This window comes from Cygnus atratus, chromosome Z (assembly GCF_013377495.2).
Source record: "Cygnus atratus isolate AKBS03 ecotype Queensland, Australia chromosome Z, CAtr_DNAZoo_HiC_assembly, whole genome shotgun sequence".
Lineage (NCBI taxonomy): Eukaryota > Metazoa > Chordata > Aves > Anseriformes > Anatidae > Cygnus > Cygnus atratus.
In genome coordinates this window covers 68705339-68724651 of record NC_066396.1, presented here as the reverse complement: position 1 = coordinate 68724651, position 19313 = coordinate 68705339, and the positions used below count along the sequence as shown (strand labels likewise).

Here is a 19313-nt window from a genome sequence, read left to right as displayed (position 1 = left end):
TAGCGGGTGGCATCCCTGCCCATTGCAGGGCAGTTTGGAACTGGGTAATCTTTAAGGTCCCTTCCAGCACAAGCTGTTCTACAATTCTATGAAATAAGTCATGAAAGTAGTACAATTGGACTGAAAAGTTAACAATCATAAAAAACTCATGAAAAAATTTTTTTGTTGTGGTTGCATATGTGCTTTGTGTCACATACAGACGTGTCTCATGTGAAAAAATCACAAAAAACAATGGAAAAACCTGTTATGGAGTTGGGAAGTTGGGCACTCAGACACATCCATAGCCATACCCCTGCTGCTTATTTTTCACTCAAACTGTGACCAACATTTTGTTGACAAGCTGATACTGCACTTCCTATCCAGCACCTGCCAGAACTGAGTCATGGCATCCTCACCACAAAACCCTGTTGTTTGTCAGATGGATACATGAGGACAAACCTGGATGACAACCAGGCACAAAGCCTCATGTAGAGATCCAGCTGGACTTCCAGCACCATACCAGTCCACAGACTGCAAGCAGACTAGTGAGCAGTGTGCTCGCACTGGGAGTTAGCCTACCCACAGAGCCCGGGGACACCTCTGTCATGAACCACCACCAAAAAGAACAATGTCTTGAGAGACAAAATGAAGGAATTATTTACTGAAGACTGTGCATTTACTCATGTGGTAGGCACAACTTCAGGCTGGGTATGAGAGATCAGATCTTTCACCCACTACGTTAGGAAACAAACATTTAAGGAATGTGGTTCAATAGCTGCTAAATTCAACCCCATTTTAGCAGTAAAATAAAAGGTAAATAAAGCTCTGAGCTACGTGGGAAGATAAGTCTTTGTTCTGTTTGTGCCCTCAAGTCCATGTCTCTATGTTCATTATTTAGAGCTTATGCCTAAAAGAGTCACTCTTACCAGCAATTACTAGTACCAAACACAACAAAACACAAACATGAAGAGTGAGAAGTCTGGGACTTCAGCACGTGCCACGCAATCCTGAAGCTAGCGCTTGCCCCGATTCTCACCTGTTCCTAAAGGTAAGATGGCAACAGAGGGCTCTGAGCACACCAGCTTGTGTCTGATCTCCTCCAGCGCACCAAGAACCCAACCCACGGTGCCATCGCCTCCACACACCAGCACTCGGAAAGAAGGGACTTTGGAGAACGTGTGAAACCTCCATTGAGAAACAAAGCAAAGGGGAAAAGAAGCATTACAATGTAGTACAGAAAAAGCAAAGTCTCTTCATATGTTATTTAAGATAAGACATTATTACTGGATTTTTTCCCCTTTCACCATCTGTCTCAGGATCAACCTCAACAAAGTGAGTGGAAATACAGACACTTTTAGATAGATCTATTTAAAAATAGTGAAAACCACAATCTTCTATGATTTTCTCAGGTGGAGATCAATCGTTAATCACTTCTTTCCTCACCAAAGACAAAGAGATCTAACTGTTCACGGTTTCCATTTGAACTCTCTAAATCTTTGTAGAGATTTAGAATTTTTTTTTCTAATTAGTCATTCCTATATGGTAAGTGTGGTATTTTGATAGGACTTCTTGTTCATAGCACTATTTCATTCACACTCACCCTTTGTGGCTTTTCATCCTACATACCAAAACATCCTGCAAAGGAATTTTTACTCTCATTTCACAAGGAACAAAAAACAAGTGGAAGCAATTTGCCATAAAGCTGCAGAAATATTTTATGGGTAAAGCAAAATGAGCCAATTATCAAAGTTGCAGCTTCAACAACATTAGAAAGACATCAAAATACATGGCTCTTACAAAAAAGTTTGTGAAGCTTGTTTTACTTGCTTCCTGCATAAGCTGCATTTCTTATGAAAGCTTTTGTTTTGAAGGTCTTGTCACAACAGTTCTTTGTTAACGCAGCACTGAAGTAATGAGGCTACTCTGACTAGGCTTCAGACATTGCTTTCAGTTTTATGAAGTTGGTGACAAAATGGTGTTGATAAAATCAAGTAATTGGTTACTGCCTCCCTTACAAGCACATTATGTTCTGTTCCTTGTATTGAGAAATGTTGCAGCTGTGATCAGGCAGGCCCTGCTAATTCTGCAATCGTGGCCAAGTTTCAAGAGTCAAGATAGAAAATTTTATTATAATTTCCTCTTAGTTTCCATGAAACATTAGAGTAAATAAAAGCAAAAAAATGAGCATTCTTGTAAGACAAGACATTTCTGTTTTGGTCCCCATTTGATTATAAAATCTTTTTATATTTAATGATTATTAGACCTGCATTATTGTAAAGTACGCATGACTTTCCCAGGATTTGACTCTATTAAACTTGATACAAGCATATACATCAGGAACTACTCTGTTTTCTTCAGAGAACTTGAAAGTTTAAGTCTGTTTAAGTAAGAACCAGCTGGATGGACTGATCCACCACTTCGGTCTCCAGGCACAAAACATATAAAATTTGTATCTTCATAATAAGAGAATCTAATCCTTCCTCAAAACAACAAAAAAAAAACATAAACCATAAACACTCCTAACAAAATAACATTGATAAAAATGTTAAAAATACTACAACTTACCCAGGCAGAGGGCCACCATTGGTAAGTTCAAAGACCTGATGTGGATTTAGCAGCTTCCTAAAACTGTACAGCAGATCCCGACCTTTTAAACCACCACTTTTTGGATTCACAAATACAAGGAGAGGCCAGCAGTTCTGTGGTATCTTGGAAGCCTGAATGAAGAAAAGAAAGAAGGATTAGCCAAAACCATGACTAGGCAGGAAAATTACTACTGCATCTCAAAAGTATTTCCTGATATTTCCTTGATGCTTAGTAAAAAAATCCAGACTCAATAAATAAAAAGATTCAACACCAATCGACAAGGCTAGCTGCTGATTTTGTCTTCCTGGGAGAATGAAGTTTCCTTATCCCACTCCAACTACACAGTCTGCCCTAATGTTAAAAACGAAGTCACTATCAGTAGTCCTTCCTACACATTTTCAGTAAAAAAGTTTACAAAATCACAGAATGGCCGAGGCTGGAAGGGACCTCTGGAGATCATCTAGTCCAACCCCTTGCCGAGCAGGATCACCTAGAGCACATTGTGCAGGATGACAGCCAAGTGGGTTTTGAGTATCTCCAGAGAAGGAGACTCCACAGCCTCTCTGGGCAACCTGTCCCAGTGCTCTGTCACCCTCACAGTAAAGAAGTGACCTCTCATATTCAGATGGAACTTTCTGTGCCTCAGATTGTGCCCATTGCCTCTTGTCGTGTTGCTGGGCACAACCAAAGAGCCTAGTTCCATCCTCTTGACACTCTCCCTTTAGATATTTATAGACATTGATGAGGTCTCCCCTCAGCCTTCTCTTTCCAGGCTAACCAGGCCCAGCTCTCTCAGCATGTCCTTGTATGACAGGTGATCCAGTCCTCTGATCATCTTCGTAGCTCTCCTTTGGACTTGCTCCAGTAGCTCCATGTCCCTCTTGTACTGGGGAGCCCAGAACTGGACACAAGACTCCAGGTGTGGCCTCACCAGGGCTGAGTAGGCGATGGAGTTTTATGATGAAGAATAGTGTGAAGGATAAAGTAATTTTCAGAATCATGTAGGATGAGAAAGGCTTGGTGCCTGTATCATAGGATCCTCATCATGCTGCAGTCACCACTGAAGGGCTCTCAAAGCACAGGAGCACTGTGGGCATCCTGCTGCCCTTCCAGGAGCCACTCTGAGGGAAGTCCCTTCAGGTGGCACACCAGGGATCTCCTGGGACAGCCAACTCACCACAGGGGCACAATCAGCAGAAACATCCCCCCAGGCTGGTCTTCAGCTGGCCCTTCAACCATCCTGTAACACGATTTGTAAATGACTCTAGACAGACCACAAAGCTCTAAGGCACCTTTTATTCATCCTGTCACAGGGTTTACGGTTTTTACTGGGCTATGAGGCAGGTACAGCTTAAAAAAAGTCTGTTGGCCATTTCAACAAGTGTGCTTCAAAACAGAAACATTTGCCACAATCCCTAAGTAATGGTAATTTGTATTTACAAATTGGACTGCATTCAGAGAACAGCAATTCATCATGCAGCTGACAGGATGGATTCAGGGAAAAGAACAACTGTGCTAAATATAAGGCAATTTAGACAAGAATGATTCAGGGGGTGGAGAAGCAGCAGCATGACAGCAGCTTACAAACATGCAAAGAGATACCAACAGCTACAGAGGGGAGGAGATCGTGCCTCAGCTGATGGCTGTACGTAACCACCAGGGGTGCGAACCAATTCTCAGGACAGAGAAATCAGGATATGTAATCGAGTAACTGGGGAAGCAAACTGGCATCTAATGTTGAATGTTGAGATACCCCACATCACTGTCTATGTGTCAGCTGGCTTAGACAATAGCTCGGGGTGTCCCAATATCCAAGAGATTTCCTCAAACTGTGCTTTCCTGAAAGGGCTGGACACTGACCCTCTGTGTTAAGATACCTGCAGCTGCATAAAAATCTCTCCTCTGTGTCACTGCCTGCCTGAGAAATATCCTCTTTCATCAGCCATGACTGGTAAGCACAAAACACACCAGTAGAAGGTGAGCAGGTAAGAAGGCTGACAGAAGAGAAATACGTATCTCCTCTTGCCCCCTCCTTCCTCCTGGTTTAGATTCAGCTAAGCGGAGACATCCGGTTTGAATATGCTTATGTTTACTCCAAAAAATTAAGTCAAACAAGGATATTTTTGCTGACAGCAAGCCAGGAGAGCCCCAGCAGTTTCTAGCTGCTGGTGGAACAGAAACTGCCAAGACAAAGGTGGCACTGCTGACCGTGCAAGGACAGACAACCCTTAACCATGCTAGGACAACAAGAGCAGACAACCTCAGGAGAAAGCTCTCCCGAGGCACTACCCTCATGCCACACTGTGGAGGCTGCTAAGCCAAAACGCCCCCTGCCTCCACATTCAGGCTTCACTGGAAGAGGGGAAGCACTTCCTCAAGTGTGTGCAACGTACAAAAAGGGTGATATGTTCATTTCTGTTATGTACATGGGAAGGATATTTGTAGCCAGCAGCGGAAGTCTAAGCAAAACAATGCATGCCACTGTCACCAGAAGGAAGTACTTCTTGAATTGTAAGGTCAGCAGCTCAAGGATCCACACATCCCAAAGAGAGGGGTAGACTTCCTCCCCTCAAGCCATCACAGCCATTAATAAAAAGAGCAAGCGAAGCTCTGGCTTTTCAGTACAGCCCTCCTTGTTACTCCATCAGCTAATGCACTGTCATCTGCCACATCCCGTTATGAATACTCCTTTGAAAATCCTGCCAGCAACCAAAGGCGGAGCAGCGCTGAAAGGAAACGTCGCTTCCCACTGGATAATTGTTCCCTTCCTACACTCCTTCTTCCAGCTTCTGCTCTGCCCTGCATTACCACCTGACCACTTCCCATCTCTTCCTCATCAAAGCTTCTTTTTTACTACTTAAATTTGATCTCCAGTCATTTTAACTTTCTGAACAGTACATGCTATCTGAGACCTCAGGCTTGGTCCAATGCCCAGATACTTGCGGGATTTTATAAAACAAAGAGGTTGGGGGGAGAAGGTGAATGAAAAAACAGGAAAAAAAAACAGCTCTGCAGTTCAAAGTAAATAAAAACTTTAACAATAAAAGAATGAGAGAAAAGAAACCAGCCCAAAGCTTACGCCAAACAAATACCCTACTAGAATGCAGACAAGAGTGTTTGACTACCTTCTCTTTCTTAGGAAATCAATTCTTTAAAAAATATTGGTTGTAGACATTTAAAGTGACACTTTAATCACATGGTTATATTACTCACTTTTACAGACAAGTTCTACATATTGGTTCTAAACCCAAGCAACTAAAATAATTCACAAAGAACTTCAGGGAACCACGCTGATTTTTGAGACATGGTAAATCTCAAGACAGTCAAAAGCACAGCTGTGTTTTGCAAAGTGTGTAAGATCTTACCCAATCAAGTATATGTTGTTGCAAATATGTATTTACAGTTTCCACAAAACTGCCATCTAAATTTCCTAGTTGCCAAATGTCAATACCGTACAAAAAATAAAGAAAAGTGAAACATTTACCCTAAGTGCTACTAAGAGTCTCAACCAGCTGCAAAGGATGCCTGGAATTAAAAAAAATCTGCATGTAGTATAAACTGAATAGTCCTACCACTAAAAAACCATCTTCGCTCAAGTATTTTCTAATGTAAATCCCTTAATTATAATCGTTTAGGACTGAAAGAACCCATGTAGACTAAACAAAGTATCCTAGAAAGGGCAGAAGCCCTCTCAAGTGTGCTTACCCTTACATTTAACTTGCTTCTCACCACTCACGGTTAAAAGAGTAAGAAGCAAAAACCCCTGAAAGGACCAATCTCTAAGAAAACAATCACTTTTTGGTATGGGTTAAAAATTCCAGGAGAACAAGCTTCCAGGCTGGTACAGCAGAGCAGGACTGCTCTGCCGATGTCTAAAAGGCTCGGGCCCCTCTGCTAGATGGCTGCAGGACAGCACTCTGATGCTGCAGAGTTTTTCCTGGTCCCTTAAAGCCCTGCAGGGACACTCTGAGAAGGGGAGGTGTGACTCACCACCCGAGGACTCCCTGCCCCCTTTGGTCTTGACTTCCACACTCAGCTGGAGAAGCGAGGTCTGCAGAGGGGCTTTGTGTTGGCTGGAGTTCAGGAAGGAATTTACTGCGTGTTTCTCAGAGCCAGCTAATGGAGGACGTGTGATTTAGGCACTCTGACAGTCACTGTGCATTGCTTAATTTGTCAGGATTAGCTCAACGTGGCTGCAGGCTGGGGCAGGATATTTATTGCTCACGCTAATCCCCCCTCTGTTGTGTGCACTGTGTAATCACATCTAATGACAACAGAGAACAAGGCGTTCTGTGCCACGGGCCCGCCAGCACGACAATTACGGCGTATCTTCCAGGGTGGTGAGCTGTTTCCAGGAACGATGGAGATCTCTAAGCAACACGTAAATTTAACATTTACAAGCAGGCTGTCTGCAGCATCTCCCATGTGCAAGGGCTTGTGACTCCCCCGTACAAGACTCCCCCAGCCATAAAGGAGGCACTGCACCCGATGAAGAATGACGTGCAAGGTCTGTCAAAGCAGCTGGAGAGGCAGCTCTGTCCACACAGCAGGTCCTCCAGGAACCACTTCTTGACTTTTGGGGGAACTGGGGAGGTGGCAGAAGGGTGGAAAGTAACCTTTCATGGTGTTTTGGCTAAGACGGTGATTAAACTATCATGCTTTTAAGCAGACACGTCTGTGAAGAATTAGTACAAATGATTGAAATGGAAGGTTTCACCCACTTGGGTAACTCTGAAATTTCTTTCTAATTCTGTTAAGGAACCCAAATATGGGTATTATGTTTTGTGAGATCAATAGAAATGAACCCTCTCCCTCCTCCCCCAACTAGGTTTCCTCCCCACCACGCTAGGTTTTCACCAGAGCATGTTCCACTGGTAAGTGGGATTAGAGGTCCAGCCACAAACACTTGCCCCTGCTGTGCTGGTACTGGCTTGTTACAGCTAGCTGTCTGATGACCTCCTTGCCTGCAAACGCTACAGAAACCGTTCTGGTGAGTTAGCTATCAAATCAGTGCTTCAGTGCTGTGCTGCCTTCCACCCTTCCGTGCTGCCCAAGACTGGAACCAAGTACCCCTTAAACACAACAGCAGATCGACTTTATAAGACTGTATTTATTTCACACTGTAACAAAAAGAGAATCCATTTACTTAAATATTGTGAAACAAAACCATATTTTATTAAACTCTCGCAGGCCCAAGATAGTGAAACATCAGATCACACTAATTGCTTGACTTTCTAATAAGCAATTATCAAATTGCTTCTGTATTCAGTATTCTGTGTACAGAATCAAACTGATTCTGTATTAAAACTTTTCAGAAAAGATAAGAAGAGGGCTAATTGCTTCTGGCAGATGTGACCATGCCAGAATAGAACCAGGCTAACTCTTTTGAAGGTGTACCAAAACCAGAGCAAGTAAATCACATGTTGGAAAAATGACAGACTAACAAAACACAAAGCAGATGCTAACCACTAATTCACTTCTACGCTTCTATTGATTTTAAGAAGGGTTGTTTTGCTTTGTTTGTTTGTTTGAAGTTGAAAAAGCCATTAGCCAAAACACCGTGGCCTTTGATTTATCAGCAGTTCTCCTTCTAAGGCTACACATTATTACTTCATACCCAATTTCTTTGTACTTCTCCCACAAGAGGAATGTCAAAAGAGTGTAAGTTTAATATTGTGCTTAGTTCTTGTACAAGTATTTCCTGTTGCTGCATTTAAATGATCACGTACATACTATATAAACAAAAGCAAATAGTATCACAAGATAATAGAATTAATCTAGGTTGGAAAGGACCTCAGAAGGTCATTCAGTCCAACGGCTACCAAAACAGCGTCAACAATCACTCTTCAGTTTACTCTGGGTAATTAGAGAACAGCAAAAGCTGCGTGGCCTAGACACAGACAAACCACAATTGAAATATCAGTCATATTAACTCTCGGCTCATTTTAGTGAGATATAAGCAATACATGCTGAAATGGAAAGAAAATGTATGTGCAGATGTACAGCCTCTTTCTCCTTCTTATATGTTAGAAATTCATCCAATCAGTCCCCTGAAATGGAGTTTCTAATCTTGCATCAGGTAAAAGACTGCATTATCCACATTTTGCTGGCATCAAAAAGCTCACATCAAACATATGTAACCAGAAACCCAGACACATCAGCAGCAGAGTGGATATGTTCAACTTCACACACCAATACACCACATCTAGGCTCATAACATATTTACCTAAACAACCAACAGAAACAAGTATCCAAAACCATTCCCACCTTTGTTCTGCATTCTGTTCATTCGATTTCTGATAAAAAGTGTTGAAACCTAGATGGGAGGGGAGATTAGTTTCTAATGATCTCACAAAAACATAATACCCATGCACACACAAGAACAAGTCTTTCAGTTTTTTGGAGGAGGGATAGTTTGTAATATTGCAAACTAAACGTAAGCACTGCCACTAGTATCTGCTTATCTATAAAAAGAAATTCCCATCAGAAAACTTTGACAAGCATAGGACTCTTTAAATAGAAAAGCTGGCATTTAAGTATGCAACTAATGGCCTTACTCCTGCTATTGAACTTGACACCCTCCCACCTGAAGTTGTCTCGCAGTTCTCACTAATAATGTATTTTGTGAAGCTTTCATACTTCTATGCAGTTCTAAAGAACAAGTCAAATCAAGATTCTCAGTTCATTTGCCATAATAAAACTCCAGAAAGAGTAACTGCAAGATACACAACAGGTCAACAGAAAGTAATTATGGCTACCCTGTCTTCTGGACAGAACCTACATCATCCTGGTTGAAAAACATTTTGTTCAATCAACCATTTCCCTCTTCACACCCTGAATCTGCCTTATTAACATGAAGCCTATTATAAACCTAAGTGATTCATAGCAAAGTGGTTTGTAGCCATGAAAAATAATAAATTAGAACCAAGCCTGAAACTGTGAAAGGAGTCTTGCACAGTCTAACGTCCGCATGAGGTGCAGATTTCGACAAAATGATTGATTTTTACCAGTCAAGGAAAAAAAAAAAGTATTTTTCACAGCAGTGAAGTCAAGGCAAGTGCTTTACTCAAACTCTTGCAGACTCAGAAGTGATCAAGGTCCACTGTGTAACACTGCTCTCCCCAAGGAAGATGTATCTGCTCCTTCTTCCCTACCAGCCTCACATCCTTTAAACCAAGAATGAAAATTCACCCCACGCCCAACTTCATGAAGTTCTTTAATGACCAATTTCTTCTTATTATTATTGTTAATGTAGCATCCTGGAAGTATGGCAAAAGCATCTGGCAGATGTCAGATGTTTTAACTGAGTCATCACAGTCATGTTAAAACCAATATCTCAATATCTCTGCATATCTCAACTATGTCAGTCATTTCATCCCACTAGGGTATCTATATGTCTTTCACAGAATCACAGACTGGTTGAGGTTGCCAAGGACCTCTGCAGGTCATTTGGTCCAACCCCCTGCTTAAGCAGGGACACCTGGGGTAGGTTGCCCAGGACCACTTCCAGGCAGCTTTAGAAGACCTCCAAAGCTGGAAACTCCACAGCCTCTCTGACCAACTTGTGCCAGTTCTCCATCACCCTCACAGAAACGAAGTGCTTCCTGATATTCCTGATACTCAGTTTCTGCCCATTTCCTCTTGTCATCACTGGAAAGAACCTGGCTACCGTCTCTGCACCCTTCCTTGAGTGTGTTGTACTCACACTTCTTCACAACTCAATAGTAATAGGACAAGTGACTTAAGTCACGGTAGTATATTAGATATATTAAGTACAAGCTCTCAATTACTATTTCTTCATCACACTAGTTATATAAACTCATTGTATGGCTTCCTTGAGCAACATGCATTTTTTATTTATTTCCAGGGGAAAAAAAAAAGAAAAAAAAGGTTGATGGTAGTGCTCTTTCTTTTAGATGCAATTTTAAGTTCAACCTCATCTCTTACCATAACTTCAGGAATCACCACAGCATTCAGAGGCTTGTCATTGACAGTTGTATCTTTAACTAGCATATATATTCTTTCAGCTTCAGAAAAACATGAAATTTCGAGTACAACAGCACCTGTAAAGATGTGTTAGAATGATTTTTTATATTTTCTATTAATAGGAAATAAACAATATTGAATCACAGCAAACGTTTACTTTGGATATCTTTCAGTTAACGTTACTCTACAACACTCGTGGTTGTTGGTTATCAGTGAATTAATTGGGCATTTTGCTTTGTTTTTAAGCCTTTCTTCATATCCCAAACACACCCCAGATTTTTGTTAAAAGTCTCAAGTACATAATGAACTTCAACAGAAAACTAACACAGATTTAAGAATTCCTTTGGACTTCAGAAATATCATCTGTTTCCATACACTTTATCATACCTAACAGGCTGTTCTCAAGGTATACAAGTGACAAAGCTATCAAATTTCATTTTCTATCTCATTATTAAAAATCTAGTAGTTCAATTCACTGACAATATCTCAACACAAATTACTACATACAAGGATCTGATCTGAGAATCATTTTAACATCTTTAAGTCAGTTTAGGTCCTGTATTGGAAGATGGGGGTGGGAAGTGGAAGGGGACACCCAAATGTATACAAGAGAAATCTCAGGCATTTCTTTGTAAGCTGTACCAAATGCAGACCCACACCTGTCCGCTGCACTAACGCTTCACAGAGGCACTGCTTTGGTGATTCTCAGCAGCCCTACAGCTTCTCTGCCCTCAGTGAAATACCATTCATACAGCAAAAGCAAAGCAACAGCTCAAAAACCAGTCAGAAGATTCAAAGGAAGAATGCAGAGATGAGTATACCGATTTTCTTCAGATTTCCAACCACTGAACCCCAGTTCAGTATTGTGCTAGAAACAGTGACCACAAAACAGTCCCACCAAGTTCGAGAGCAGCACCAAATTTTTGTTTCAGAGTCAAAATGAGGAGAGAGCATTTGAAGGGCTTTTAAGAGTTCTGCGGTGTTAGCACTATTCAGCTGAAGTGCAATTTCAAACCTCATTTCTCTGACAGATTATCATCACTTTCTTGCATAGGTGGCATGAAGCCTACGTTTTATTAATAAGGTAACACTAATCCCCTGCTCTTCATAAATATATTGGGTTATGTTTTATCTAAATGGCTTTTTGCTTATGCAGTAAGATTCACATACTCTGAGCTTAGAACCTCTCGTATTAGACTGTAGTTTTGAAAATAGACATTGTTTGCAATACTTAAAATCTTATTGCTTACCTTGTGCTTGATAAACATGACTCACAGATACTACATTTGCTGCAAAGGGTAAAAATATAAACACATAAAACCTTGGGTACATTTAGAGTAAATATTTAAAATATTTTTAAAAGTTACGTAAATATAATATAAATAAATATTAAAAGTTATACAAATATAGGGAGAACCTCCAGCTAACACTTTCCCTCTTCTAAGTTTACTTTGCAAGTTAGAAAAGCTAAACTGATTTTCGTAAAAGGTGGCTATGTACCCTTCCTGGCATTTAGTTTAATTCCTCTTGAAGTTACATAAAAGATTGGGAAAAATACTTCGTTTCCTGAAACAAAAAGGATGATGCATTCCTGACACTGTTTATACAACACGTTGGTTGAAAGAGTATTATGAAAAATCAATTACACTTTGAAAAAGGAAAATAAATTCTTTTCACTGACTGCTTGTCCATATGTGCATGCACACATAGCTCTTATTTCTCTGTGACCTGGGACAGTGCACATGGACAGTATAGACAATAGCTCATGCAAAAAGTTCAGATATTAATAAAGATAAGGAACATTCATGCATATGGAATTAGATTGCACTGCCATAATTTGAATGCTGTAAGGTATGCTCAGTTAACTTTTAAAACGGTTTTTCCACTAAAAATATTGTACAGTCACGTATAACTCCAGTACTGTAACATCATCATTTGAATAATAAGCTGTCACATCTCTTGTGCAGCTACCAACATGCTAAAATAAACAAAAAGGCTCCCATGAGAGTAGATGAGAGACTGATTCTTCAAAAGACATCAAAAAACATTATGAAAGAAACAATAAGAAGCTATAGATGCTACTACATTTAATTATGTACAGGTGAATAGATCTCAAAGCGCACCTGTTTACTTACTTTTGATAGTTAATTCATCCTTGAGAATATTTGTGTATTCTTCAGGAGAAAGCTGAGGTGGAAGGCCACCAATAAACAAATTTACTCGTACAACGGACTTGCTGTTTTCCACTACGTAAAATCTTGTTTGATTCATCTGACGTATTGAAGTCTACCAAAATAATAATAATAAAAAATGACATGACATTTGGCAAAAAGATATTATGAAACAAAATCCCAAATAGTTCTGAACTTAGCTATCATGTCATCTATGCCTAGAGAGTATCATAAATAGAAACAAACTTCAGTCCAAGCACTTGGCTTCTCTACAGATAAGCCAGCTGGGGGTGTAACCGAATACTTGTTTTTTCTCTAAGAAGGGGGACTCCCAACTTGCTATAAAAAAGGGATCATGTTTCTCTTTCATGTTTACCTTTCTGATGTCCTTGAGTCTGTTAAGAATCAGTTCCTGACTGTCCAAGACCATGCGCTGAACTAGAGATAGAAAGAACATTAACCATGTTTGAAAACAGTGCGAGTTATTATCAGGCTCAATTAAATTAAAAAAAAAACAAAAACAAACCAACAACAAAAACACACACACGCCAAAACGCTGGGAAAATTCACAACTCTTCACACATCTATCATTAAGGACCATGCAGACTCATTATTCAAAGAAAGACCATGAAGTTGCTTTGCATAGTCTGAATTTGTCCACAGCTCTTAAAGACCTCCCTCCCTTTAAAAAAAAGTTAAAATGAACGTGCTAGAAGATCACTTACAGATGTGCCTTTGGTCAATGCTCCTTCTCTTACCTTGCTTACTGCCCATAAGCACTTCTACCAATTTGAAATTCTGGAGGCACTCCGTCTGCCAAAAGATGGGACGTGTAAATGTAGTTTCTAAATGATACACTGTTTTGCCAGATGTTTACATTGGTATTACGGTATCCACTGCACAAACAAACCATTGTAAATTAAACATTTTAAAATCCATCCCAATGTTCTTCCTCTATCCCACTCCTCCCAAGCCAGGAATGATCTGTATTTTACACATTCAGCTTCCCACATGTGGTGTCAGGCTCGTGTGCTCTTAATTACACAGGTCTCCTAGCAGCTCTGTGGAGAAATGATGCCCACAAAGCACGGTTAACTTTACCCCCCTTCAGTGACCAACAGCTCAGCTAGGCTATTTCCACAGTGTTCTTTCCACAGCCAGCATATAGGATGGGGAATGAACCTGGTATTTGAGAAGATCAGCCAGGAACCAGGCTCACCAGGCCTCACCTCCTGGGGCATTCCACCAGCACTGATGGAAGGAAACCTTCTTCGTGTGCCACTGTTACTTCTCCAAATTGTACTGCTACACCACAGGGAACATCCAATTCCCTTGTAGTCAGAAAAGAAAAGCCAAAAGTTCAATCACTTGCTAGTATAACTGCAATCCTGGAAACATGTGACACTCAGGACTGAGGAAGTCTTAATTTTAGGCCTTGAGATTCAAAGGAAAAATTACCTTGCTTTGCATGGATGTTAAAAGCAAGTGTGGTTTTAAAGGTGTCAATTGCCAACATTTGCTTTACCTGGAATTTGATGAGAGCTGTTTGGAGGATCTTTAGAATAGATAAATTCTGAATATTAAAAAAGAGATTTCCTGTATGTGCATGTTCATACAGCCAAAGGAGAAAGTCCTTTAAAAAACTATCAGTATTAGAGAAACTGCAAAGGGTCCAAGGAATTAAGTCTCTCACAACTGCAAAACAGCTTCCCAAATACAGGGATATGAAGACCTTTTCCAAACATGGTACCTAGCTTTCTTGTTCAACAGTTTCTTTTTTTCAGATGAGACAAGGTTTCAGACAAGAATTTCCAAGTTTTGTTTAAAGCTCCTTAGTACTTAAGAAAAGGTCTGAAACCAAACCCTAGAACCATCCCGCGATGCAAAACGAGCTGCATGCACTACAGTGTATACATGAAGACCACAGTTACCTGCTCCAAACAGTTAGCCACATGCATGCTTCAAAGTGCCCTGTAAGTAACTGCAGAAGAAGGTGGTCGCCCTCTGTGAGCATGGCTGTTCCCTGGAAGGAAACAGCTGATCCACTGGTCTACTCACAAACTCAAACTCCTGAACAAAATGCACGCACTACAGTTTCAAGCCTCCACAGCTGTGTGTCTGATTCAGACTGCCAGTGCCTTGGCACACTTAAAAATTCTACTAACATGTTTCCTAAAAGTCATGCTATCTTGGCACCAGCTATAGGACAGACAGGAAGACTAAATAGAGATCATATTCCACAGAAAACGTGTATCTACAAGATTACAAGATGTATCTAATTGTTTTCCAACAAGGCTGGAAGGAGTGCAGATGGTAAACCATGCAGGTGCCATTCAGTCTCAATTTTTTCTTTGCATAGACAAGTGTGACTGTCCTAACAGCCGTTGATGAAGTTTCCCAACAAGATAAACAATATATTTATATATAACAGTGTTTTAAGTATTCAAGACATATATAACCAGAAAAAATACACTGCATACTAAGAATCACTGTGCTTTTACAAGTAAATTTGCTTGACCCAGAAAGACTGATGGTAACTTTCAGTGCAGAGCAACTAGGTCCACCAACAAGACCACAGAAAGTTTTATAGAAGTCACAAAAGACTATCAGGAATTAACAATCTCAATATTAACATCAAATGGACAGATAGTATTTTTTCTACAGAGGAAAACATGCACATCCCACTTCAGGGTCACTCAGGTAGCACGTGGACACACATATTATCTTGTGTTTACCTGCCTTCCAAGTAAGGGGAGCACTTCTTTGATCACACTCTGCGTAGTGCTTTCCTTATTTACTCGTAGAGAAATGTATGCCATTCCCACCCTAGACAGAAAAGAGAAATACTTCTTTCTTTTTTTTTTTAGGACAATCATTTGACCTAACCCTTTTTTTTATCTAAATGGAAAATTTACCGTTAGTTAGGAAGAAATTTGTATTATCTGAAGAAACATGCTCACTGAGTCTAATGTCAAATTCAGCCACACCAGACAAAGAACAAGACACAATACAAGTTCTCAAGAAATTGGTCATTAAAACTGTAGCACTGCATATGAGTTTCTTACTATACACACAACTAAAACCAGGTCTTTGGTAAAGTTTGGCAATACAGTTACATTAGTAAAATGACCAAGTGTTTACATTTTATCCCACGGCTTTCAAGAAATGAATAGGTCATCAGACAGTCTTGTTTTGACTGCTAAGTATGCTTAAAATGTATACTCTCTTAGTGGTAAATGGAACAGATTTTTTTTCCTTTAATTTTACTTCTACTCTCATATCAGAAGTTGCACTAAATTCTTCCTATTTAATAATTCTTCCAAGAATGTCAAGCTTTCAATTGACATGTATCTGTCATCATTTATTCATTTATTTACATATACAGTTAAAATAAAGTTGCATCTTTTTGGCCAAATGTACAGTAATAGAACTGCACAAGTTGCACGTGTTGTGTGCATGTTAAGAAACCCGTGAGCAGGTTTCCACATGCTGAAATGAATAATATGTGCATTGCTCATTCAGAAAAGTAAACAAAAGTATCCTCTAGTACAAAAGAAAAAACTACATTCTCCGTTATACTTGTGAGATTTTAATGACTGAAACACACTAAGCTAAACTACAGAGGACAAAGCAGGATAGCTAGCTAAGCAGGATAACTTTGTAAGAGAGGAGGAAAGCACTCACTTCAGCCAGGCAGGATAAATTCTGATCACTTCTTCATCCTTTGGTTTGGCTCTAATAATCCAAGCTTCAGGAACGGATTCTCGGAATACTGAGCCTGAGTTGCTGTCCTCTGCAGCATCGTTCCTGTTGATAACGTCATCAGACAGCAGCGCCTGCTGCGTAAAGGTCTGCAGCTCATACTCCTGCTGGTCATCATTTATGTAGTATGCCCTCAAAGCAGCCTCCTACAACACAGAAAGATAAATTAACATTTTCTTGAAAAGACACCAATAATACCTGTGTAGCCGCAGACACTTATAAATACCCTACTTACAGAATCAACCTTTACAACATGTTTTAAGCACAGAACAGTAGGGAAAAAACAACAACAACATTGTAAAAATAAATTTTAGTAGAAGATATAAAAAATTATCAATGGAAAATAGTAATTTGAACATTACATTTTTGTCTAGTGATAGTCATTTTAAATTCAAGTCAAAAGTAAAAATTCAGCACCAATACAACTGACATAGAGTGCATGCAAAATTTACTCCAAAAGGAAATTGGTAGATGACACTCGATTATGCCCAATTCTGAACACATTATCTTCTTGAACTAAAGGGATACTGAAAATTAGTGAGCCTCTCAACCACAAGGCTGCCCTGAACCCACACATCTGCGAAGAGTAAGTTAAGGTGCTGTCCTTGGGAGATGCAAGCAGTCAGAGGAATATTACATATTACACAGTCAGAGGAATATTACATCCATTACTGGCCCGTGCCTGCAGCAACTCTGCACATACACACTCTGCAGTGAATACAGCCCACTAAGTTACTTACGAAAAGTGGTACTAATCTGCCCTGGTATTGTATGCAGCAGTCTGATGAAACACGCTTTAAAGATGAGTAGTAGTCCTAAATAAAAGTGTTTTCAGCACCATATTCAATTTTCCTTGGACACCACTGACATACAGAATATTAAAAGCCATTTTCAAAACAACTGGGTCTCTACCCAGTTATGCCCAGCCCAGTGAATGAAAATCTGTACAGAACATGTAGTTTCGGATTGAGTCATGTTTCCACCCAAGATGAAGTGCTGAAACAGCTAGAGAGTGGCCATTATGTAATCAATAATTCATTACTTTCACAATCAAATGGAGGTAAGTGCTGCATGCTTCAGTCTTCAAAGCTGATTAATTGCAGTGCAGTAGTGGTGGCTATCCAGCATGAACTTCAAACTACTAATGAGGACTTCAAACTACAGAAGAAGAAGGAGATCTAAGGAGCTGGTTATCCAGTATTGCTCACATCAGTAAAGTCAGATTTTAGTGTCACACCAGGAAAAAGAATGACTGCTGAACATATCATTTTCTGCTGCACACACTGTGGGCCCCATAAGCTACATGTATCTAAACCACAATATCTACAGATATTCTAAAATAAGAGCACTACATGAAGTCAAATTACATTAAAATATTTTATACCACTTACAGATTTTGTTGTTGTTCAGTTACATTTGTACAAATAAGCTTTTGACTATTGCAATATATAATTATTTGCCCCTTTATGACATCGTAATATTGACCTTCACCAGGTATCTTACCACAACTTCTTCATTTTTTGCAATCCTGGGAACTGAAATCAGTCGAAATTGATTGCGTTTCACTGCATCATTCCCATCAAATATCTTTAATGTTTGTTTACCTGAATGAAAACAATTATTGTATTTCAATAACACACCCCTCAAATCATAAAGCTACCTGATCAGGAAGCGTACAATGGAACTATTGAAAACCTACTTTTAACCCACTGATTTGTTTCTTCATAACAAGCCTTGAGGCTAAACTTTCTTGTTTTGTCATTGTTGATTTAAACCAGGTGTACATTCATGGAGGAAACAACGAAGAGAATTTTAAGTAATCATAGCTTTATGCAGGGTTTTGTTATGAGACTATAGTGTTTACTTCATCACTTCTTCATCCTCACCATTCAAGACTGCCTTTATTACTGAAGAGTTCAACAATTAAAACCAAGCCATCACCTTCAGGAACAGCTCACAAAGCGTTGCACGTTCTGAGAGTATCTTTCTGAAGAAAGTCTTTAAAATAGTTGGTCCAGGCAACAGGATAAAATTAAGGAACAGTAGAAAAGCTAGAAGAAAGCAGCTGCAGCAAATGAAGAACAACACTTTGCTGTTACAGTGTGTAATCTCATAATAAAACTGTTATAAACAGCTCATAAACAATCCTGTAGTCATCATAATGTGATAAAATGGGTAGGAGCTGATGACTTGCAGACTTAAAATGCTTGAAGGCTTAACAGAAAACCACACAGACCAGCTGTAATGTACACACAACCGGTTCATCAGGCAGTCTGTTAATGCTTGTTGTAAGGGAGATGTACATTGCATGCTGGAGTCCAATTTCATCTTTCACTTTCAGTTTGGAAATATTGCGTAGGACAGCAGTACTGGAAACCTCTTGCTATCAAATAGTATTGGCATTTAGATTTGAAGAACCACACTATCAAATTATCCTTTGTCATATAAGGATTAAAAAGGAGAGCTGAAACTGGAAGAGCAAAAAAAAAAAAACACCAAAACCACCCCACACCTAAGTGATGGCTGGAGAAAGCTTGCTAGAATCCCATGCAGAAAGAAGCAAGTTGTGGGCTACCTGAGTGCTGCTGTGACAGCACTCTTAGGAAACACTGCAGAGAATTAACTGCTTTGAAAGGGCACTTCAGTGACACCCTGCTGGCCTTCTGGAGCCACCTGGAACTCTGATACGCTGTGTCTCATGCACCTATTCCTGTTTCACTGTTTATTGTCACTTCCCAAGTAGACACTCTGCAGAATTAAAGCTTCATCCAAAATTATGTTTGAAGACAGCATTTTTTAAACAAGACCCTCACACTTGAAGAAAAAAAT

General features: G+C 39.9%; 1 protein-coding gene across 1 annotated transcript in view; it reads right to left on the bottom strand.

Moving 5' to 3' along the window:
* DGKQ (diacylglycerol kinase theta) overlaps positions 1–19313 on the bottom strand; it is a 92918-nt gene that overhangs the window by 19602 nt on the left and 54003 nt on the right. The window contains exons 8-17 of the mRNA XM_035562976.2: positions 17988–18088; positions 16407–16630; positions 15458–15548; positions 13481–13535; positions 13099–13160; positions 12687–12837; positions 11802–11840; positions 10513–10628; positions 2545–2696; positions 1016–1164 (exon numbers count right to left, since the gene is read on the bottom strand). Of these exons, the coding sequence (XP_035418869.1) occupies positions 1016–1164; positions 2545–2696; positions 10513–10628; positions 11802–11840; positions 12687–12837; positions 13099–13160; positions 13481–13535; positions 15458–15548; positions 16407–16630; positions 17988–18088 (1140 nt within the window). The remainder of the gene's footprint in view (positions 1–1015; positions 1165–2544; positions 2697–10512; positions 10629–11801; positions 11841–12686; positions 12838–13098; positions 13161–13480; positions 13536–15457; positions 15549–16406; positions 16631–17987; positions 18089–19313) is intronic.